The sequence below is a fragment of the Narcine bancroftii genome, chromosome 13, assembly GCF_036971445.1.
Source record: "Narcine bancroftii isolate sNarBan1 chromosome 13, sNarBan1.hap1, whole genome shotgun sequence".
NCBI lineage: Eukaryota > Metazoa > Chordata > Chondrichthyes > Torpediniformes > Narcinidae > Narcine > Narcine bancroftii.
Genome location: NC_091481.1, coordinates 70,793,812 through 70,818,736, shown reverse-complemented (window position 1 = coordinate 70,818,736; position 24,925 = coordinate 70,793,812). Strand labels below are relative to the sequence as shown.

Here is a 24,925-nt window from a genome sequence, read left to right as displayed (position 1 = left end):
TCTTGTCAACCTCTATTAAATCTCCTCTCATCCTTCTTCACTCCAAAAGAGAAAAGTCCCAGCTCTGCTAACCCAATCTCCAATCCGGGCAACATCTGCACCCTCTCCGCAGCTCCCACATCCTTCAACCTATGACCATCTTGTGCACTATCCACACCATCTCCATGTCATCTGCAAACTTATAGACCCACTTCTTCGTCCAGGTCATTTACAAAAAGCACCAAGAGCTGGGGTCCCAGAACAGATCCCTGCGGAACTCCACCAGTCACTGACCTCCTCCAGCAGAATACATTCCATCTACTACTACCCTCTGCTTTCTGCAGGCAACCCAATTCTGAATTCACATGACTATGGATTCCATGCCACATGATACTCTAAAGGCATCTACCATGGGAAGGGGGGGGGGGGGGTTGTCAAATCCCTCAATCAGGGTCCTAAGGTAAGACCTTCCCCTCACAAAACCACACCATCCCCAGAAGACTATGCTTCTCTACCTTGATGAAGGGCTCAATCCCGATACGTCCCTTTATCCCTGCTCTATGACGTGGACTTTTTACCCCCTCCATAAATCTTCGTCCGCGAAGCCAAGCCAAAGATTAAAGGACACTGTATTGACCTGCTGAGTTTCTCCAGCATCATGTTTTTAACTTCCATCACGGTGTCTGCAGATTTTCAAGTTTGACTTCTCTAAATGCAAGTAGATCCCGGCCGTAAGAATTCGCCTCTGAAGCAAGACTGCTGGTCTTAAATTCCCAGGATGGGCCCCCAATCACTTTCTTTGGACAAGGGAACCACATTTCCCATTCTCCAATCCTCCCGCCCCTTCCCTGGAGCCGGGGAGGAGGAACCCCCCTGCAACCTCTTCCTTTGAGACTTTCCACGTCTCACCTTCTAGAGTGTGAGCTGGGGAACAGATTCTAGCTACTCCAAAATCTAGAAATAGTACACTCAAAGGCAGGCCTTCAACGAACAAGAAGACAGTGTCAGGCAGCGCCAAATGCCTTTTTCAGACGACCAAGCGCTCTTTGCATGCAGGGTTGATGATGCACCAACTTCAACATGACCGATTCAAGGTCGCCTCGTGTTTCACCTGGCTGTCATCGCGGCCGCGGTCCTCCCGATGGAGATCAAAGGGTTTGAAACAATTCTGGCACCTGCTCCTGTCAAACACGTTGGCCTCGAACTTCAAACACGCCCGCGGGTTGACGGCAAACATGATCCCCGAATACTGGCGGGGCGACTGCTAGCAAGCGCTGGCACTGCACCAGACAGTCACGGTGCATCGTTTCCTCGCCGACTCGGTTTTCCGCCTCCTGTCTGCGGAAGAGCGGAGACCGGTTGCACACATCTCAATTCGACATTGGCAGCCCAGGCTCGATTTCGGAATTAGTTGGCAAGTAACGCAGCGAATCTGTCGTTACCCGAGCGCGATTCACCAGCGTCAATGTCCCAAACTCTCGGGAACGAACCCCCAGTGGCCCAAAGCCCTGCTCTTGGAAACGCATTTTATGGTCTGTGATGGGACAGCCCGCGGATTTGGTCGCCAAATTTAATTCAGTTCTCCAAAAACAAAAACAAGAGTGACGGCTTCACGGGTTTCCAGCAGCGTGAAATCAAATTGCTCCCTCCGGGACGCTAGAACGGCGGCCCCCGCGCTTCGGACAGGCTCGAAGTTGTTGCAAACTGACAGAAACTCCGGAGACAAACTCACCCCTTGAACCTGGTGTTTCTGCCACTGTCCCCCGCCGGCCCATCATTGGAGAGGGCGCAACTCCGGCTCCATCCTCATTGGCGGACGGCGCTGTCCATCACACGCGTGGGGGGGGGGTGGAGGAAGAGAGAACCACCTGGGTTCTGAGAGAGAAGCACGTCGCCGGGTGAATCAGCTGGGGGGCGTGACGGAAACAAGCTCAAGAGAACAAATGCACTCCAGGTTCCGCCTTTCGGAATTCAGAGTTTATCGTCGACCCCGAATCCGTTGTTTTGGGCAAGCATTTCTCCGAACCACGTTAGAAAATAAAAACAGATGCCGGCGTATAGGACGACCCAATTTCCACCTGAAACGGTGGTCTTTGTAGAAGACCCCCCCCCTCAAATGTGGCACTTACCACTGGATACCATTAAAATCACAAAATTGTTAAATAACATGATCATTTCAATTTTATTCGGGGATATTTTACAATTAACCACTGTTGGGCTCCTGTAAAGTAAAATCTGTAGAAGTGTGGTTGAAGTGAAAACAAGATGCTGGTCAAAGTGTCTTTGATATAACAAGGATAACAATGCGTAACTAACATTTCCGGCTTGAGCCCCTCATCAAAAGTGTGGGCAATTACGGTCGTAGGTTGAGGACTACCTGCAGTCGGTTTGGAATATGCTCTATGAGAACATGACCTCAACCACTCCAATGGTCCCTGCCAACAAGAGCCTTCAGGGAGGTGTTTCGCCTTGAACATCACCAATGATGTTCACAATTCAAAGTATTGAATTTCTTTTGACTGAGAAAAATGCTCAAAAATAAAAATGCAAGGACTTAATGGTTCAGTACCACACTGGCACTGATATTTCTAGACTATTTCATATCTCTTGCAGTGAGGAAAATAATGTGTATTTCTTTCCTTATAAATCAGTGGTTCTAAGTTACGTGGCAGAAGTGGAAAGATTCCACGCCCCCATCACTTTGCAAAACTTCATCTTCTGGAAGATAATTCCACACATTTCTGCGCTGGGAACAACGTCAACTCCTCGTGACTGATTCAGTGCTGAAAGTAACAAGTCATTGTTGAAATGATCACAAAATGGATCAAATTCAGTCAAACAACGGATCAACTACTGGATGCGGAGTATAAAAGCAGCTGAAAGAGGGTGAACAGCTGTTCGCAAAGCCATCCCAAACAACATCTGCATCCCTAACGCGTCATGTCATGGGAGACTTGGCACAAAATGCTCACGACAGACCACAGAAAAATCTAGCTTCATATCCGACGAGGCTTTACAAAAAGGAACAAAATTACACTTGAAAAGATCTGATGATTCAGATCTGGTCAAAATCAACTAAACTGTACATTCAGCAAGGATGAAATACCAAATTCATAAGCCAAAGTTAAAAATAAATCAGAAACTATACCCACATCCACCCATAGATCCTTGGGTTTAATTGACACCTTAAAAATTAGCTTGTTAAACACAAAAAAATGACACCGCTGCTGCAGACCCGCAGGGAGCAGAGACACAGCACACCTCTCTGGAGTCCAACCGCCCAGTCCTACTGCTGACAGCTCCGTACAGGCTTTAAATGACCTGTTTAATGGAGCCAACAGTGGTTTTTATTTAAAATCCCATGACCACGGGATTTGCACCGAAGATGGTGACACCTGTGTTTCGCAGTGACCTCAAGGGGTTGCAGACTCTGGGGAAGCAGAGGACTGGTGCAGGGCACCAGAAAACTGGGAGAACACACCGTGCTTGAGAAGAAAGCAGAGATGACACACGGGATAATGACCACAGCTCCAAGGCTGAAGAACACCCAAGCGGTGGGCTGTTGGAAACTCGAGGCGAGGAACCCACGCAGACTGCAGTCAAGGGACATGCACCAGGCTGCGGACTGCTAGAGGCTGGCTGAAGAGTGACTGAAGGGGTACGAGGTTATCATCACTGAGATGTGAGGGTGCTGAGGCTTCCCGATCATGTCAGAGGTTTGGATTGGGAGCTTGAGATACCAATGGTTTGGACTGAAGTCTGTGAGGCTGTGGGAGAGCTGGATGTAAATCCACAGACACCCAGCAACTCTTGGGGGGGGGGGGGGGGGAAACGGGACGACGACGACTTTCTTTTGCGTCTCTTACACTGACTGTAAAGGGCGTTGGGCAATTTCTGCTGATGGTGAATCGTTGCCTGCCTCACAGTAAAGGAAATTTCCTATGATAACACATTTCTGAACATAACGAGAAAAGGAAAGATTATTAATATAACATGATATTCCAAAATTAAATTTAATTTTCTTAATTTTAATTTAGACATACAGAATGATTACAGGCCATTTTGGCCCACGAGCCCATGCCACCCAATTACAACATTGTGAAGGGTGGGAGGGAAGAAACCAGAAAACCTGGGGAAAAACCCAGAGTCACGGGGAGTAGACAGCACAGGATTTGAACCCCAGTCTCAATTGCTGGCGCTGTAAAGGGGTGCACTAACTGCTAAGCCAACCATGCCAAGTCGTGGCATTTTGTATCATTTCACCATTTTCAGCAGATAATACTGAAAGTATTCCCCAGAGAGTCCATCGAGGATTACCCCATCTCTCAGCAAAGAAACATCTTTCCTCACTGTACACTAACTATTTGACACAGTGCAGACCAAGCTTCTGCAAGATGCACATAGACCATTTTGGCAGATTACACATGTACAATAGAAGTCAAAAAAATCCAGATGCCAGAAATCTGGACCACCGAGAATCTGGGCTTCTTGAAAACTCTCGGCTTCTGCCTGTGTGTGAGTGTCACAGATGCACAGCGGCCACGAGTGACCAAAAAGTCATGGAAATGTATGAAAAAATATTTATTTGTTTTTTTTTTGTACTTTGTACTTTACATGGGGGAAAAAAGTTTTGTTAGTAAACTCTCAAAATTGACTTGTTTATTCTCCTTAAATTTGAATTTTCAAAGTACTGCCTGAGAATCTGGAAAATCTGAAATCCAGACCGATCCAATCCCCGAGCGGTCTGGGTTTTAGATCTTCTACTGCACTACAAGAAAACAAATAATCTGCATTAGATACCATTCTGGAACCAAGTGGCTCAATGGCATCTTGCCATTTTTATCAGCGTCTGTTCAAGCACATATCCCTTAACAAGTTGATCTGGCCACGACCAAGTTCAGCAAACTTTAATTGATTGTTTATAGCCCAACTGCTTTATTTAGGAACAAGGTCCTGGGATTTTGATTATTCATTTTAAACATCAGTGTCGTTCAGGGACCAGGCAGTTTGGCGCATAAAAGACCCAGGGAAAGTGTTCTGTGAGATTCACATCTCACCCCCTGGTTTTCCCGTTCGTTTCCTCCTCTGTGATTTTGTCGTTTTGCCTCTGATGGGGAGTTTGACCTTGTCATAAGAAGCTCTCCCTTTCTTTTTCTTCCGATTCTTCTTACTTGCTGAATGCAGCGCAGACGTCAGTGAGGAAATCCTGGCAAAAGACGAGTGGCAAATGTTTCAAAGTCCACAGCACTGAGTGGAATCTTCAGTCTAGTAAAAGGAAATCAAAACCTGGCCTGTCTGCTTTTTCTACTTATAACCTGAGAATATAATGAGCATTGGGTTTTCACACTTCCCAGTAATTTGAAATGTTTTCTTAATTTGCACACCAAGTGAAATTATAATAGTCCACTGCTGCAAGAACACTTTGGGAGAAGGGAAAATATTTTTATTCGAATTGTTCAAATATTAAAGTTTGAGAAAATATTTAGTAAATAAAGGTAATTGGAGATCTGAAATTATTATTATTGTTTAGGACATGAATTAAGTGAGATAAATAAAAGTAAACCAAGTGAGAGTTGAAAGGCAGTTGGAAGGGACAAACATAATGAACAGCAGGTAGACATTCAGCTCACAATTTATCATATTTCCAAAGCATGGCAGCGAGCAAACTTAACATCCCAAGTTAAACAATCTGCAGACAAAGGTAAATGGCAAAGGGAGGCAGAAATTAAAAGATTATGGATCATTTTTACTGCAACCTCAAATTCCCTTGCCCAAAACCAGGACCTTCTGAAGGGAGCACGGTTTGATCTGGTTCTGTTGAAATGACAGGGGCCGAATGGTCCATCTGTCAGTGGGAGAACACATCAGATCAAAGGGTCTAGATTAATAATGGGGTAGAGATGACAGCACTCAACAAAAGAACTTCTCAGTTGGAGAAAAAAAAGACAGCCACAAAGAAATTTATAGACGTGCATGATCATGACGGTTTCAGAGAAGATAGCAAGAACTTGGCAGGCCCAAGGACCACCAACCAAGAAAACAAGGGATGTTAGGTAGTATATGGAATTCACTGAGAGCAGTTTTGGGCTCCTCGTGTAAGAAACAAGGTGTTGACATTGGAGAGGGTTCAGAGGAGGTTCGCAAGGATGATTCTGGGAGTGAAAAGGTTATCATATGAGGGGTGTTTGACAGCTCTTGGGAGAATTTCGAATGATTGGGGTTACAATTGAAACATTTTGAATGTTGAAAGGCATGGGCAGAGTAGATGTAGAAAGGTTGTTTCCAACGGTGGGAGAGTCTAGGACGAGAGGGCGCAAGAGCCTGCGCCGCCCAATTACAACGCATTGACCTACAACCCGCTATGTTTTGAAAGGTGGGAGGAAACTGAAACCCCCGGAGGAAACCCACGCAGACAAGGGGAGAACACACAAACTCTTTACAAACAGCACCAGATTCTAACCTGGGTTGCTTACATTGTAAGTGTTGCACTTACTGTTAGGCTAACCGTGCCGGAGTGATATTTTTCCACTGTGGGCAACAAGGGAGAATGAGGGGTACCCTGGACCAAAATGAACAGTGATAAACATTTCCCAGGTCCTTCCCTATTAAACATTTGGGAGGTCCTTACACTGCACGTTACACCAGCTTCCCTCAGTCGCTGTTAAGACTGTCTAATGATGCAAGATGCTGGAAGCTCAGCCGGCCAGGCTTAGTGGACCACCTGCTCCAAGGTAATGTACGGCATGAAAACACTGAATGTGCACTAACTCATAGTAAAAAACCCACTATCTGGAATTCAATCAACCTGAAACTCAAACACTGGGCCAAAAAAAGAGGAAATTAATTTTTAAAAAATAAATAAAAGTTTAAAATTGTAAAAGTAAATATTCTCCGAAGCAACACACAACCCCTTGGTGAAGATGGGAGCAAACAGTCAGCGGAGCTCCCTGATCATGCCCCGCCCGCAGCAGTTGTTTGAATAAAATGGCGGTGCCCAAGATGAAGAGCCGGCCAATGCGGTTTGCTGTTGGGGTGACTCTCCCTACCCCTGCCTGGTAAGAGTCTTTATTTATATTAAGTATATTAGTTAGGCTTTATCTGCAAACTTGAGGGAGGGTGAGTTAATTCTGACAGCAGCACGGTTCGCATAGCAGTTAGTACAACACAGTTAGAGCACCAACAACCAGGGTTCAAATTCAAATTTTCTAAGTTATGGGAATTACTTGATTAAAGTGAATTTTGCATAATTAAAGTCTGCAATACTGATTACCTGTCAATTACTTATTTTTGTATTGTCTTGTTTTTTTAAAATATAAACGGTGTATTCTTAATGCAGGCGTATTAGTTGGACACTGTAAGAGTGAGTTTTAGGTAACCGAAAAATTCACATATCCGGCATCTGCAATCCCCGTAGGTCTCAGATAATGCAGGACATCGTACATTCAGTAAAACACGAAAGTCTGCAGACGCTGTGATTGCAGTAAAAACACAGAAATGCTGGAGGAACTCAGCTGGTCTCGCAGCGTCCATAGGAAGGAATATATACGGGCCCGAGTTGTCAGTATATATCTTTACCTCCTAAGGATGCTGCGAGACTGAGTGAGTTCCTGTGTTTTTTTACATAGTAAATTAGTCCTGCCGCATCTGACTGTGAAACCTATTAAAATTTCAACAGGACAGATCCTCAAGCACTTCACCTACTTTGCAGACATGATTGGTTCAGCCCGCCCCCTGGGTATTGGATTGTAGCTTTTCACTGGCACTGCTTCCCTCACATCATTCTTCACTCCCTGAAGTTCTTCCACTTCTTCAGACTCCAAAAAAGAAAAGAAATCTTCTTACACACAATTCACAATACACGGACAATCACCAACCTCTGAGCTCAAAATACAGTGGTAGAGGGGGGTGGGGGAAATCAGAGCTTTCAACACAGCGCGACTTTGAGGAGTGAAGTAGCTGGTCAGACTGAGTTAATCTCCTAATGAAATTCAAGGTAGGTTAAAGCATGCAGAGGATAAAGAAAAATACATTGGACTCATGTCGCAACTGGAATTAGAGAGCTGAGACATCTAGCGAGTTGATTTGAAAGCAGCTTGGACAAAGACTGACTTTTAAGAAGCATCTTAGAAATAGACCCTGAGGCTCTGGTGTTCCCTCATTGAAGGCCTAGTCTACTTTTCCTTTAGATTTGTTTCTTCAACTAAACCTGGGAGTCATCCATCCTATAACCATATATGTTGGCGTACAAGACAACTCGTGTGTAAGGTGACCCTCAGAATTTCCACTTAAAATGTAGGCTATGAGTCATACTTGCTGTATAAGACTACCCCAGGTCTTACTGCCCCAACAGTCCTTCACCAACTATCTCACTGACCAGTGGAGTGACGCTGTCACAATATTTTAAAAGCAAATTACCCAGTAAAAGTTTAAATTTTATGAGCAGATTTTAAAACAAATCACCGCTGGCTCCTGTAGCAGGCCGTTTAAAGCCTGTTGTACAGAACCAACAGCAATTGGACTGGGCAGATGGACCCCGCGGGGGAGCGCTGAGACTTTGCTGTTAAGATTTAGATTTTACACCTGGCATATACATGACCCCTGGTTTTGAGGTGACATTTTTTCGATTCAAATGCCATCTTATACGCCAACAGAAACGGTAGCTCCCAAGATCAAATTTTGCTTTCGAAAAATGCCTCAGGCGACTGTACAATGTGAAATGTCTGATTTAAATGGAAACTGTTAACTCCCACATACACATTATCTAAAATCAAATCATCTGCCCTCCAAAATGGATTTTGAAGTGTAATAGAGAGGACTCCCTGCTGGAGAATGAGGAAGTGAGACAGCAGCAAGAAATAACATTGCTCAGCAAGATTCTGGAATGTTTTATACCCTTCATCAAAACTAACAATATCATGGCAGCATATGCCATAGTGGTAAAGTTCCAGTTTTTGCCCATGTTTTCCAAATTATTGTGGGCATGCAGGCAATATAATAATCTCGGCTTAGCCTGCCCTCCACTTTAAACATTGAGTCACCTGATCAGCACCATGCAGGAATGGATGGTTGCCATCCAAATCGATATTGCTGATTGTCGTCACCGTAACTATATGATTTGGATGGTCGTACTGAACGGATTCTTTCTTGGAGGTTGTTAGTTGATCCAACTCATCGGCTTCTCCTACGAATAAGCAGAAAACAATGCAATCATCTTGAAGCACGCGTACTAATTGGAATTCAGATGTGAAATGTGCCACAGTTATCTACATTTATCAAATGGTGTAAACCAGGTAAAAAAATTCAAAGCATCTCATAGGAGCATAGAAGACTGATGAGGCAAGGTAATCAAAAAAATCTGAACAATGTGCAAAGCTTTAAGAGAAGATCAAGATTCCATTTTTATTGCCACATAATACATTAAAAATGTAACATACATGGAATACAGTAAAACCCCTGGTATTCAGCACCGATGGGGATTGGTAGATGCCAGATAAGTGAATTTGCTGGTTGCTTCAAGATTGTGTGTGGCAAATCAGTTGACGCTTGCGAGTGGATTCGCAAATCCAAATGGAGAGGGGAGATGTGGTTGTCCGACAAGGGATAAAGGGCAACTCAGGAGGGGAAGGGGAGATTGGGGATAAAGAAGATAGAAATAGGAGAATAAGGAAAATGTTGGATGTTGTAGGAATGTTGTCTGGTAAAGAGTTGAAAATAAGAAAACAGAAATGGAAAAGGAGGAAAGGTAATGATGGAAAAACGGAAAGAGAAGATAAACAAAATATAAAATGGCTACGCTGAACTATATGACTCTAAATATTAATGGAATACATAACCAAATTAAAAGGAAGAAACTACTAAATTTACTGAAAAAGGAAAAAATAGATATAGCATTTGTCCAAGAAACACATTTAACTGAATTGGAGCACAAGAAATTAAAGAGAGATTGGGTAGGACATGTAACAGCAGCATCGTATAATTCAAAAGCAAGAGGAGTGGCTATATTAATTAGCAAAAATGTGCCATTTAAAATAGAAGAGGAAATAATAGATCCAGCAGGGAGATATGTTATGATAAAATGTCAGATATATTCAGAGCTTTGGAATCTACTTAATATATATTCACCTAACGAAGAAGATCAAAAGTTTATGCAAGATATCTTTTTGAAGGTAGCTAATACGCAAGGGAACATACTAATAGGAGGGGATTTCAATCTGAATTTGGATCCAAATATGGATAAAACGGGGAAAAAAATTAACAGGAAGAACAAAGTAACCAAATTTATAATTAAATCAATGCAAGAAATGAAACTTGTGGACATATGGAGGAAACAAAACCCAAAAGAAAAGGAATACTCATACTACTCGACTAGACATAAAACATACTCAAGGATAGACCTATTCCTGTTATCAGCCCACATACAAGGGAGAGTTAGGAAAACGGAATATAAAGCTAGACTATTATCGGACCACTCACCCCTGTTATTGGCAATAGAGCTAGAAGACATCCCTCCAAGAATGTATAGATGGAGATTAAACCCCATGCTACTTAAAAGACAGGATTTTAGAGAATTTATTGAAAAACAATTAAAAATGTACTTTGAAGTAAATACGGAATCAGTGGAAGATAAGTTTATACTATGGGACGCAATGAAAGCATTCATTAGAGGGCAAATAATAAGTTATGCAACCAAGATGAAGAAGGACTATAATCAGGAAACAGAGCAGTTGGAAAGGGAAATAATAAACATAGAAAAAAAATTAGCAATAAAGGAAGATACAACCAAAAGAAGAGAATTGGCGGATAAAAAAATAAAATATGAAACATTACAAACATATAAGGTGGAGAAGAATATAATGAAGACAAAACAGAAATATTATGAACTAGGGGAAAAAACACACAAAATCCTAGCATGGCAGCTTAAGACAGAGCAAACTAAGAAAATGGTATTGGCAACAAGGAAAAAAGACAAACAAATTACATATAATCCAAAAGAAATTAAGGAAAACTTCAGAGAATTCTATGAACAATTATACCGAACCGAAAACGAAGGGAAAGAAGGGAAAATAGATGAATTTTTGACTAAAATTGAACTACCAAAACTACAAATAGAGGAACAAAATAAATTAACAGAACCATTTGGAACAGTAGAAATACAAGAGATAATAAAAAATTTACCAAATTATAAGACACCAGGAGAGGATGGACTCCCAATAGAATTCTACAAAACATTTAAAGACCTAATAATACCGCCCCTCCTGGATGTAATCAACCAGATTGATGAGACACAAAACTTACCAGATTCATGTAAAACAGCAATAATTACAGTGATACTAAAACAAGGGAAAGATCCACTCTCACCAGCGTCATATAGACCAATATCTTTGCTAAACACAGATTATAAGATAATAGCTAAACTATTAGCGAACAGATTAGCAGAACAGGTACCGAAAATGGTAAATTTAGACCAAACTGGATTTATCAAAAAAAGACGCACAACAGACAATATTTGTAAATTTATTAACTTAATTCATGCAGTAGAAGGAAATAAAGCACCGGCAGTAGCAGTTGCTTTAGACGCAGAGAAGGCCTTCGACAGAGTAGAATGGAATTACTTGTTCAAAGTATTGCAAAAATTCAGTTTACCGGAGAAGTATATTAATTGGATTAAAGCATTATATAAGGGACCGTTAGCGAAAGTGACAGTAAATGGACATGTATCAAAGCAATTTAACTTAAGCAGGTCAACGCGGCAGGGATGCCCACTATCACCATTATTGTTTGCGCTAGCTATAGAACCACTAGCAGAATCGATAAGAAGAGATAAGAATATAAAAGGAATAAAAATAAAAGACAGGGAATATAAAATCAGTCTGTTTGCGGATGATGTGATAGTGTACTTAACAGAACCAGAACTATCAATAAAAGAACTATATAAGAAATTGAAGGAATATGGAGAAGTGTCGGGATACAAGATAAACGTAAATAAAAGTGAAGCAATGCCTATGAATAACGCGGATTTCTCAAAATTTAAGGAGGAATCCCCATTCAGATGGCAAACGCAGGCAATAAGATACCTAGGTGTGCAAATAAACAAAAATCTAGGCCAATTATATAAACTCAATTACAATCCACTAATGAAAAAATTACAGGACGATTTAGAGCATTGGAAAGAGCTACCACTAACACTGATAGGAAGGAAAAACTGTATTAAAATGAACATTTTTCCAAGGATACTATACTTATTTCAGGCATTGCCAATACAACTGACAGAAAAATTCTTCAAAGAGTTAAAGAAAATAATAAGGAGATTTTTATGGAGAGGGGGGAAACCGAGGATAGCACTAGACAAATTAACAGAATGGTATAAACAAGGAGGCTTACAATTGCCAAACTTCAAAAATTATTATAGAGCCGCACAATTAAGGTACCTATCAGATTTTTATCAAACAAGGGAAAAACCAGACTGGACGAGACTAGAATTAGATAAAATAGGGGAAAAGATACCTGAACACATATTATATAAATGGGACGAAAAATTGGTACAACATAGAACTTCTCCAGTATTACACCATCTCCTCAATATATGGAAGAAGATTCATGTAGAAAGAAATAAAATAAATTACCAAATACCAAAACTAATATTGACGCAAAATAAGCTACTCCCTTTTACAATAGACAACCTTGCCTTTAGAAAATGGGAAAAAAAAGGGATTAAAAGAATAGAAAATTGTTTTTCAGGAAGTAGATTCTTATCCTTTGAACAAATGAGAGATAAGTACAATATAACGGGAGATACAGCGCTGGCATATTACCAACTGAGATCCTACTTGAAAGATAAATTAGGAAGCAACTTGAGTTTACCAGAGGGAAGTAACCTTGAATATGTGATTACAGATACAATGTTAATCAAAAGATTTATAAAAAATATGTATATTAAACTGCAAGAAAAGGAAAATGAGGAAACAAATGGTAAAACTAAACAAAAATGGGAACAAGATTTAAATATAAAGATAAAAAAGGAAACATGGGAGAAGTTATGCTCTGGAACGATGAGAAATACAATAAATACGAGGCTGCGTATGATACAATATAATTGGTTACACAGACTATACATTACACCGCAAAAGTTAAATAAATGGGACCCAACAGTATCTGATAGATGTTTTCGATGTAAAAAAGAAAGGGGAACAACAATTCATGCAATCTGGACATGTGAGAGAGTAGAAAAATTTTGGGATGATCTCAATCAGATATTAAATAAAATAACAGAAAACAATATACCAAAGAATCCAGAGATCTTTCTCCTAAGTAACATAAAAAATAAAGAATTTGGAATTGACTTGGAGGATGCACAAAAAAGATTTGTTAAGATAGCCCTAGCTGTAGCAAAAAAATGTATTATGTCAACCTGGAAATTGGAAGATAATTTGAAAATACAACAATGGTATATAGAAATGAATAAATGTATTCCATTAGAAAAAATAACATATAGTTTAAGAAATAATATTGAAATATTCGAACAAGTATGGGAGCCTTACATTAAATACAATAGCGAAAACCTACCGGGAACAAACATTACCTAAGTTGATGGAAGGAGAAGAGAAGAAAAGAATGGACTCAGTAGAATTTCTGGTGTATTTTTGTTGAATGACAACATTGTCTAACTGAATTAATGCAACCTAGATTGTATAACTAAAATGGATGAGGGGGGGGGGGATGGGGGGGTGGCTGGGGAGGAGGGAGGGGGGAGGGAGAAAAAGTCACTGTAAATGTGTGGAAAAGAAAAAGTGTATATCATGGCTATTGTGATTTATGGTGTGAAAAATAAAAAATTTAAAAAAAAAAAAAAAAAAATTGTGTGTGGCGTGGATTGGCGAACTAATGGCAAGGTGCGCCAATTTTAAACTTCAGTGTTTTTTTTTAACCTATTTATTTTTGTGTTTTTTTTTTGCTGGTTGCTGGAATTCCAGATAACAGGCTTTTACTGTATGTTAACTTTTGCCTGTCATAAGGTGGACAAAGAGTTTCCATTAGCACTGCCTGGCACCCCTTACAGAACAAGAGAAGCAAAAGTAAGTCCCTTCGGGGCACCGAGTGTCCATGGTGATTTAAAAATAGCAATGCTTTAAAAAAAAGTAGAAAGTCTTATGAAATGCAAAATCCTGAGGCCTCATTACCTGAATATAAATGAAACTGAATGAAGAAATGCAAGGCTTTCTGTCACAGGCCCTTTATGCCTACTCTGTCATTCAATCAGATCATACTGTATATTTCAGCGTATAAGTCAAATTACAAGACTAAAAAAATTCTCAAAGGGGCGGGGGGGTGTGGTTGGTGTGTCGACTTCTATGCCTTTGAGACCTTAAATTCACTGGGAAAAAAAAACAGATTGATGTCAATTCGGTGAATAAGTTGATGCTGGAAACACCTCCGCACCGCCGGTGCCACTGCTCCCCAACAGCTCCCTATTGCTGGGTGCCGCCATAACCACTCTCACCTGGGACCCTGAGGTCGCCATTGCCGCTCCTGCCTGGTTGGACGAGGTTCCTGCACCTGCTGGGAGCACAATGCCAGCGCTCTAGCTCTGTGGGCAGTCACCATTGTTGTCTGGTAGGCCAAAGTTTTTTTTTTAAACTTTTACTTGTGATTGAGAAAAAATGGGGGTCGACTTGTATGCCAAAATATTCAGTAGATCTGGTTTCCCTTCAACTATACAGGTAAATGGTACAAACAAGGAGGCTTACAACTACCAAACGTTAAGAATTATTATAGAGCCGCACAATTAAGATACCTATCAGATTTTTTATCAAATAAGGGAAAAACTATATAAATTACTATATACTATATTTACTATATAAATGGGATGAAAAATTGGTGCAACATAGGAATTCACCGGTATTGCATCATCTGCTCAACATTTGGAAGAAGATTCATGTAGAAAGGAATAAAACAAATTACCAACTACCAAAACTAATATTGACACAAAATCAACTAATCCCTTTCACAATAGATAACCTTTCCTACAGAGAATGGGAGAGAAAAGGGATCAAAAGAATAGAAAATTGTTTTTCGGGAAATAAATTATTATCCTTTGAACAAATGAAGGATAAATATAACTCACGATACAATGTTTGCATATTACCAACTGAAAACCTACTTGAAGGACAAACTGGGAAACAGTCTGAGGTTACCAGAGGGAAGTAATTTTGAATATGTGATTACAGACACAATGATAATTAAAAAATTTATAACAAACATGTATATTAAACTACAAGAAAAGGAGAATGAAGAAACAAATGGTAAAACTAAACAAAAATGGGAACAAGATCTAAACATAAAGATAAAGAATGAAACATGGGAAAAGCTATGCTCCGGAACTATGAGAAATACAATAAACACGAGGTTACGCATGATACAATATAACTGGATACACAGGCTATACATCACACCTCAAAAGTTAAATAAATGGTCTCCTAAGTAACATAAAAAACAAAGAATTTGGAATTGATTTGGAGGATGCACAAAAAAGATTTGTTAAGATAGCCCTAGCCGTAGCAAAAAAATGTATTATGTCAACCTGGAAATTGGAAGATAATTTGAAAATACAACAATGGTATATAGAAATGAATAAATGTATTCCATTAGAAAAAATAACATATAGTTTAAGAAATAATATTGAAATATTCGAACAAATATGGGAGCCTTACATTAAATACAATAGCGAAAACCTACCGGGGACAAACATTACCTAAGTTGATGGAAGGAGAAGGAAAGAAAAGAATGGACTCAGTAGAATTTCTGGTGTATTTTTGTTGAATGACAACATTGTCTGACTGGTCTAATGCAACCTAGATTGTATACCTAAAATGGATGAGAGGGGGGGGTGGGGGGGTGGCCTGGGAGGAGGGAGGGGGGGGGGAGAAAAAGTCACTGTATATGTGTGAAAAAGAAAAAGTGTATATCATGGCTAATGTGATTTATGGTGTGAAAAATAAAAAATTTAAAAAAAAGTTAAATAAATGGGACCCAACAGTATCAGACAGATGTTTTTGCTGTAAAAAGGAAACGGGAACAACAATTCATGCAATTTGGGCATGTGAGACAGTGAAAAAATTTGGGGAAGATCTAAACCAGATATTAAATAAAATCATAAAAAGCAATATACCAAAAAACCCAGAGATCTTCCTCCTAAGTAATATAAGAAATAAAGAATTTGGACTCTATTTGGATGGAGCACAAAAAATATTTGTTTTGATAGCCCTAGCTGTAGCAAAAAAATGTATTATGTCAACCTGGAAATTAGAAGATACTTGAGAATACAACAATGGTGCATAGAAATGAATAAATGTATTCCATTAGAAAAAATAACATATAATTTAAGAAATAACATCACAATATTCAAACAAATATGGGAGCCATACATGAAATACAATAGAGAAATCCTACCATGGACTTCCACCATCTAAAATGACAGAAGGAGAAGACAACAAGAAGAACTGACTCAGTAAAATTTCTTGTTTAGTGGGTTTAATGTATCTTATAGATTGAACTTCAAATAAATGGGAAAGGGGGTGAGGGAGGGAGGGAAGGGAGGGGGGAAAAGGGGGGAGAAAATTACACTATATATTCAAGAGAAAAAATGTCTGTATGTATCTTGGTCAATATGGTTTATAGTGTGAAAAATAAAAAATTTAAAAAAAACTATACAGGTATTTAGCTTCACTATTCTCCAATTTCTGCAGAGAATACCGCAGGTTCCCACACTGAGCCACGGTATTTCTCATCTCAATTGTAAAAGGTCTTACGCTCAGTCTGTAATTGAGAACCAGATGTCAGGATCATTCTTTCTATACCTGTCAGGAAATCATCCCACTCCTCTTGCTTTTTTTTTAAACCTTATTTATCCTGGTCTTCTGTCAGGATTCCACAAGGTTTAAGCAAGGTCCCCTTCTAAAATCAATCAAATACAAGCCTAATCGCCCCATAGCTCAGTCCTACTGCACTTCTACTGCAAGAGCATTCTTGCTCAGAGATTAGAACTCCACACAAATGTGAACTTGCCCCATATAGTCAGACACTCCTGCCGCTCAGTTCCTTTGTGCTGAAGGCCGACATGCCATTCGCCTGCTACACCTATCTGCTAATTTTATCAACATATGCGAGGCCCCACTCTGACTCCATCTTTCCTAATCCCAGTTCACATAACGTGCCTTTCTGTTTGTACACTCAGTCGACATCCTCGGATTTATCTACAATATACACCAGCTGCTGGGCATTTTTCCCCACTCACCCAACCTATCTAAATAACTCTGAAATCTGCTTGCATCCTCCTCACTGCTCACGTACCCACCTGGCCTTCTCTCTTTCCAAAACACAAAGATTGTATAGTTAATTTCCTCATTTAAAATCGCATATAAACAGCATCCAAACACTAGCCACTGCCTGCCACTTGGAAGGGGGCCCATTTATTTCTACTATTTTCTGTCTGCCAACCAGCTCCCCATTCATGACAAGACATGGCCCCAATTCCACATGCTTTAATCTTGTGCACGACTCATGTAGAATCTTGTTAAAAGCCTTCTGAAAGTCCAAATACACCCCCCCTCCCCCACACCAATATGGCCATTGTTTACCAAATACTCTGCTCTAACCCAAATGAGCCCTGGGATTTCCCCAGTTTATAAATTTGGTTTTTTCCCTCCCTCCTTTTGCTATCCTCCAATCAGCAGGAACTGACCCAGAGTCTAAAGAAATCTGGAAACTACCTGGATTTGCGGGGCAGTCCCGCACCCTGCCCTTGCTGCGTATCCAGAAAATCCCTCGCTCTTCCACAGGGAGTTGGTCGGGATACAAACAGGATGTTCCGCATTCCTTACCAAGGACAAAACAAGTGATTGGCACAGGCAAAAGCAGCACGAAGGAGAGATGTAGGTCATTTGGGTGTAATTGAGCAGCATGGGTTAAATGGTCGGAATCGGCTTCAACCGTGCTGTAAATAGAATTTAATTTTAAAAAAACAGTGAGACATTTTCAACATCAATGTTTTTGTACATTGAGAGTGTCTATCTCGGCTGATTTCACTGTTCAGAACCAAACTGGTAGATGAAGTGCACCTAAGCTGGCTGAGGTGGGGAAGGGGTAGAGGGAAAAGAGGAAGGGTGAACTTTGTTTAGAAGCCCACTGACGCTTATTATCCTGGCTCACCCAGCAAGAGTGCCCACCAACACAAGATATAGAAGGTACATCTCAAACAGCACAAGAGGTTGGGAGAAGCTTAGTTTTTCCGCAGGGAAGGTTTCAAGCATCCTTACCAAAAGATTATTTGCAAGGAATGTCACACATCAACAACTGGCATAAATCTATAGGACTAGAAGAACCTGTGTGGGATTTTATTCCCGTCAGGAGATGGAAAAGATAGTATGGGGGAGCTTTAGTCCACCCACCACCCTGCTTCAGTAGTGAACCAAATCTTCAATCTCAAGCTGCTATCATTGCTGTAACACTGAAGACATGGCCTTTAAATCACTATCCAGGCAGGGCATCAGTCTCCCCACCATCAAGGACATCTACACAAGGCGGTGTCTCAAGAAAGCAGCCTTTATCCTCAAGGACCCCCACCACCCAGGCCATGCCCCTTGCTCGATCAGGCAGGAGGTACAGGAGCCTGAAGACGAGCACTCGGCTGCGCAAAGACAGCTTCTACCTTTCTGCCGTCAGATTTCTGAATGGACAATGAACAACAGACATCATTTTTTTTCCTCTTCTTTTGCTCTATTAGCTTTTAAATAGTGTGTTTATGGAAATTAATTTATAGCAATTTTTTTCCACCAGTAACGCAATACTGCTGTTGCAAACCAACAAATTTCATGACAGATATTCAGGAGAATAAACCTGACTCTGAACCCACCCAATGTAGCTCAGCTATGCACAAAATCTGCAGTTTAATTAAAAGATGCAAGTTACCCAAAACCTCTTGTCTTTCCTTGAACATCTTCAAATATTCTTTGTGCCTCTGCAAATCAACAAAAGGTGGAGATTAGGAAATATTACATCCCAGTTAATTTCATTGTGAACCCCCAGCACCCACCTCCTTATTACTGGCAACCATGCATTCAACTGCCCAAGCCCCAAACGCTGGATTTCCTTCAGTCAGCTTACTTGCTGCGATCTTTCTCAGATATGGCTTATAAGAACCAAATGGCCACGAATAAATTCACCGGGGACTTCAGAGAGAAAAAAAACTTTATTCAAAGCGTGGTTACATTAGTCAGATTCATTAACAGGAGGCTCTAATTAAGACCAGGATAAATAAGGTTTAAAAAAAAAACAAGAGGAGAGAGAGGAGTGGGATGATTTGCTGAAGAGGTGAGTTAAAGTGTGATTGAAGACAACCTACGAAGAACTTAAAAATCAGAATAGGCTAAATCAGGCAGAGTATGAGTGAGCGCAACACGGTCAGAATGCCAATGACCCGGGTTCAAATCCGGCGCTGTCTGTAAGTTTGCTCATTCTACCTGCATCTGCGTGGGCTTCCTAAGGGTGCTCTGGATTCCTCCCATCATCCAAAAACTGTATTTGGGGAGGGGGAGGTTAATTTGGATGCAATTGGGCAGCACGGGTTGAAATGGACAGAACTGGCTTCTATTGCGCTGTAAATAAAATCAGTAGAGAACTGTGCACTTGTCTTGCAGGTTTTTTTGTAAAATGATGCAACGCTCTCCACTTTTTTTGCTTTAACCAAACTTCTGATCGTCTCTCCCGATGCTTCTTTGTTGTTTGGTGGAATGCATTTTGAAATGGAATTTAGTTCCTCAGACAACAGGACCTCTTCTGAATCAAGTTCTTTAACAATATCACACCCTGGCACTGCCACCCACCCCGCACCCTGGCACTGCCACTCACTTTGCACCATCTCATAATTCAATATCTCCTGTTCTCCTCCTCCTGACCAAGTTGATCCCTCATCCCCACTCCACTTTTTATTTTCCCGCCTGTACATTTCCCTAAAAAAGGACATCTCCAACTTCTACCAGACCTACACACTAAAGTCGACTACAACTTAGGTGCAAAATCAACTGCAAAATGTTTCGGACACACTCTCAAATTGTGATAGACACTATATAAATCAAAGTTCAGATATAGTGTCATTTTACATACATGGCATCACCATCCAACCCTGTTGGCAAGGCAGAATTTCTACTTATTGGTAGTGCAAAATAAAATGGACTGAAGAAAAGCTATGAATACAAAAGAGAGAAATGTAAACAAAAAGGAAGTGCAAACAAACTGTGCAATGCAGAAAATAAATATTCAGTAACAAATAATGTGCAAAGTCAGAATCCTTAAATGAGTTCCTGACTGAGTTTGTTGTTGGGGAGTCTGATAGTGGAGGGGGGAGCACCTGTTCCTGAACCTGGTGGGTGCGAGTCTTGTGGCACCGACACCTCTTTCCAGATGGCAGCAGCGAGAACAGAGCGTGCGCTGGGTGGTGATTGCTGCTGCTCTCTAGTGCGCAGCTTTCCCCATTGATGTTCTCGATGGTGGGGAGGGTTTTGCCTGTGACATCTTGGCCTGTGTCGACTATCTTCTGGAGATACAGAAGTCTGAAGATGAACACCCAACAGTCCAAAAACATCTCCTTCCCTCTGCCATTAGATTTCTGAATAGACAATGAATCACAGATACTACTTCACCTTTTTGTCTTCTTTTTCTCTAATTTATTGATTTAAAATAGTGTATTTACAGCAATTTTGCACCTGTAATGCACAATATTGCTGCCGCCAAACAAATTTTGTGATACCTATTCATGACAATAAACCTGATTCAGATTCCAAAGTTATTACACTATTACATATTGGTCATGGGGTTTCATGGAACGTATCACAGGGGAACATTACACCAAATGGCTTCATACCCCTGGTCTTGGGTAAATGAGCCTATCAGGTGCTAATCACGCTCTCACCTCCAACTTCACTCGCTTTTGTTCCTCCTTCAGTTTAATTTTCATTTCTTCCAAGGCCTTTCTCCTTCTTTCCACCTTCCGCTTGTGAAAACCAGTCAGAAACTCTCTAATAAAAAAAGTCACAATTTATCAAAAACAATGAACATCAAGGGCAGCACAGTTGACACAACTGTGACGACTGGGGTCCAAATCCCACGCTGTCTTTAAAGAGTTTGTACGTTCTCCCCGAGCCTACGTGGGTTTTACTTGGGTTCTCTGGTTTCCTCCCACCCTTCAAAACTTACCAGGGGTTGTAGGTAAATTGGGTGTAATTTGGTGGCATTGGCTCCTAGGTCGAAAGGGCCTATTACCATGCTGTGTCTAAATTTAAACATTTTAATTAATTTTTTTAATCAAGATATTGAAAACTAATTTGCAAATCTGCAAAAAACAGTGGTAATGGAGGGCACAGGCCAGTTTTCTGTAAAAGCTCCAGGCTTAAGACATCCTTTCATTGACAAGGCCCGTGAAAAAGCGAGCGTAACATCCTCTTCTCCAGCCTCACACCAGTATGAAGCATGAAAAGTTGGCGTCCTTGGGACAAGGTTGCATGTCTGGCATGATGAGATTTCAGGACGGACAGTAAGGATTCTGTTTTGCAAACAAAGTTGGTATGGGGTTCATCTGCGGAAAGGCAAATGTGGGGTTCATCGTTGGGAGTGGTGGTAGAGACGTGATTGGGAGAAATATGGAGAGGGGAGACAAGAGATTGCTCATCCACACACAACGTCAAATGATCAAAATTCTTCCCATCAAAGGTGAGCAAAGATGTGCCCGAAACAATCAACAATTTTTAAATGAATATGTACCCCATGAAGCAAGACCTTCCTAGACAGTTAAGTTCATGATTGTCAGAAGGAATTGGGATAATCGACCTTTATCGGGCACAATCAGCTCTGAGTGAGCACCGTGTGCAAAATGAGTTTTCAACTCCTATTCATTCTTTTACCAGAGTTTCTTGAAAACTCAATTGGTCAAAAGTCAGTCTCCTGTTTGGATCATTCACTGCTTCTGGAATTTGGATCTTCTGATCAAGTTCAGGCAACGACTACAATGAAGGCCAAGTAGATTCACAACAGGCAGACCATTCATTTTCCCTCCGTGTCCAATCCTTCCCCCCCCCTCCCCTCCCCATCAATCGTCCCCTTGGCACCTACCCCTGTGACCAGAGGAGTAACAGCTCTTGTGCCTACATCTCCTCCCTCAAAGGAAACAACACTTCTCCTGTGAATCTGCAGGGATCACCTAGTGCATCCCCTCTATGCTACCATCAACTTCGTCGTTCCCGGCATATCCTCTATTACCCAACATAGTATAGCTCGATGGGCTGAAGGGCCTGTTTCCAGGTTTCTGGATGGAGGAACGGGTGTTCTCGCAGGATGCGCAGTGGCATCATTCGGATCCACCGACCAGACAGAGGCCCGAGTCCATGGGACCCTTCCCTGGACGAAGGCCTCAACCTGGAGTGGCCACCCTCACCCCGGACCCGGACCCCCTCCCCACGCCCCGCACCTGTACCCTCGTCATCCACGGCCCCCACCTCCGATCCTCCTCGTTGAAGGCCAGCACGCAGCGCTGCCGTCCACGGCCGCCGCCATGCTTCCGAGCCATCTCCCACGTCCCACTGCCCTTCCCTTCCCCCGGCACCGGTTCCGCGCGTAACCACGGGTTACACTCAAATCCGCCCGAGTCCTGGACCGGAACATCCGCTCCCCGAACAAACGTTCCATATCCATTACTAGGGATGCCTGGACAAAATCAGTACAATTCGTTTGCTGTGTGGGGATTGACTCACTGCTGGGGGAAGGTGTTGCCAGGACTCTGGGGGTTACTCCCCGCTCTGTGGGCTAGGGTCAGCTTGCACATTACATTTCCCCACCCACCCCTTATTTTCCTTTGGCTCTACTTAATCCCCTTCACATTCTCTGCCCACCCCCCCAAGCATTATTCCCAGCTGTAGGGGTCATGAAGAACATGCCACTTAACTGATCAGCTGAACTTTGAGGAAACCAGAGCATTTGCAGGAACTGGGCAAACTCCCCTTTCTCTGCCTCCACCCTGTACAAACAGAGAACCCGGAAACAGGTCCTTCAGCCCACCAGTCTATGCCGCCCATTTACACCTAATTAACCTACAACCTCCATACGTTTTGAAGGGGGGTGGGAGGAAACTGAAGCCCCCGGGGAAATATTTCTTAAATGTCAAATTCAATCTTACATTCACTTCATCAGGCAACTCGTTCCACACTCCCACCACTCTCTATGAGGAATGTTGTGCCAGCAACCCAGGCTTTTTTTTTTATTTTTATTTTTCACGCCATAAACCACATTGACAAAGATACATACATTTTCCATTCAGAAATCTGACGGCAGAAAGGTAGAAGCTGTCTTTGCGCAGCCGAGTGCTCGTCTTCAGGCTCCTGTACCTCCTGCCTGATCGAGCAAGGGGCATGGCCTGGGTGGTGGGGGTCCTTGAGGATAAAGGCTGCTTTCTTGAGACACCGCCTTGTGTAGATGTCCTTGATGGTGGGGAGACTGATGCCCTGCCTGGATAGTGATTTAAAGGCCATGTCTTCAGTGTTACAGCAATGATAGCAGCTTGAGATTGAAGATTTGGTTCACTACTGAAGCAGGGTGGTGGGTGGTCCGATAGTATTCTAGCTTTATATTCAGTTTTTCTTACTCTATCTTGCATATGAGCTGATAACAAAAATAGGTCTATTCTTGAGTATGTTTTATGTCTAGCTGAGTAATATGAATATTCCTTTTCCTTTGGGTGTTGTTTCCTCCATATATCCAAAAGTTGCATTTCTTCCATCGATTTAATTATAAATTTGGTTACTTTGTTCTTTCTGTTAATTTTTTCCCCAGTTTTGTCCATATTAATATGTCCCCTCCTATTAATATGCTCCCTTGCGTATCTGCTATCTTCAAAAAAATATCTTGCATAAACTTTTGATCTTCTTCGTTAGGTGAATATACATTGAGTAGATTCCAAAACTCCAAATATATCTGACATTTTATCATTACATATCTCCCTGCTGGATCTATTATTTCCTCTTCTATTTTAATTGGCACATTTTTACTGATTAATATAGCTACTCCTCTAGCTTTTGAATTATATGACGCTGCTATTACATATCCTACCCAATCTCTCTTTAATTTCTTATGCTCCATTTCAGTTAAATGTGTTTCTTGCACGAATACTATATCAATTTTTTCTTTTTTCAGTAAATTTAGCAGTCTCTTCCTTTTGATTTGGTTATGTATACTCTATATATTTTCCTCTAAATACAGATACACTCATGTACACACATATATACATACACATCTATATTATATATATATATATATATATATATATATATCTCCATATACACACATACATATAGTTTGTGGTCATTTTTACTCTCATTACATGTCTTCATCTCTCTGTCTCTTTTGTAGTTCTGCAAATTTTCGTGCTTCCTCCGGATCCGAGAATAGTCTGTTTTGTTGCCCTGGAATAACTATTTTAAGTACCGCTGGGTACTTTAACATAAATTTATATCCTTTTTTCCATAGGATCGTTTTTGCTGTATTGAACTCCTTCCTCTTCTTCAGGAGTTCAAAACTTATATCTGGATAGAAAAAATTTTTTTGACCTTTGTATTGCAGTGGCTTTTTGTCTTCTCGTATTTTCTTCATTGCTTTCTCCAATATATTTTCTCTTGCTGTATATCTTAAGAATTTTACTAAAATGGATCTTGGTTTTTGCTGCGGCTGCGGTTTCGGGGCTAGTGTTCTATGTGCCCTCCCTATTCCCATTTCTTCCTTTAATTCTAGTCTTCCTAGGACCCTGGGGATCCAATCTTTTATAAATTCTCTCATATTCTTGCCTTCTTCATCTTCCTTAAGGCCCACTATCTTTATATTATTTCTTCTATTATAGTTTTCCATTATATCT

General features: G+C 41.1%; 2 protein-coding genes across 3 annotated transcripts in view; both read right to left on the bottom strand.

The window, feature by feature from the left end:
* triobpb (TRIO and F-actin binding protein b) overlaps nt 1–1,231 on the bottom strand; it is a 167,758-nt gene extending 166,527 nt beyond the window's left edge. For both annotated transcript variants that reach the window (XM_069909011.1, XM_069909012.1), the window contains exon 1: nt 1,091–1,231. In XM_069909011.1, the coding sequence (XP_069765112.1) occupies nt 1,091–1,216 (126 nt within the window). In that variant the 5' untranslated portion in view covers nt 1,217–1,231. The remainder of the gene's footprint in view (nt 1–1,090) is intronic.
* Nucleotides 1,232–4,545: 3,314 nt separating this feature from the next.
* On the bottom strand, nt 4,546–22,629 carry nol12 (nucleolar protein 12). Its single transcript, XM_069909731.1, has 6 exons — nt 22,521–22,629; nt 20,942–21,047; nt 18,943–18,991; nt 9,018–9,160; nt 7,681–7,793; nt 4,546–5,185 (listed from the first exon to the last, which is right to left on the bottom strand). Exons 1-6 carry the CDS (start codon nt 22,589–22,591, stop codon nt 5,026–5,028), a joined length of 642 nt encoding a protein of 213 aa, XP_069765832.1. The 5' UTR covers nt 22,592–22,629; the 3' UTR covers nt 4,546–5,025.
* Between the last annotated feature and the right edge of the window lie 2,296 nt (nt 22,630–24,925).

What these genes read in the sequence shown, in the direction of transcription:
- nol12 (XM_069909731.1), bottom strand. Translation starts at nt 22,591, where the DNA reads ATGGCTCGGAAGCATGGCGGCGGCCGTGGACGGCAGCGCTGCGTGCTG. An exon ending in GGAAAGACAAGAGGTTTTGG is followed by an intron (nt 9,161 to 18,942) that starts GTAACTTGCATC and finishes GCTTATTCGTAG; the next exon opens with GAGAAGCCGATGAGTTGGAT. An exon ending in GAACCAATCATGTCTGCAAA is followed by an intron (nt 5,186 to 7,680) that starts GTAGGTGAAGTG and finishes GTCTTTTGCCAG; the next exon opens with GATTTCCTCACTGACGTCTG.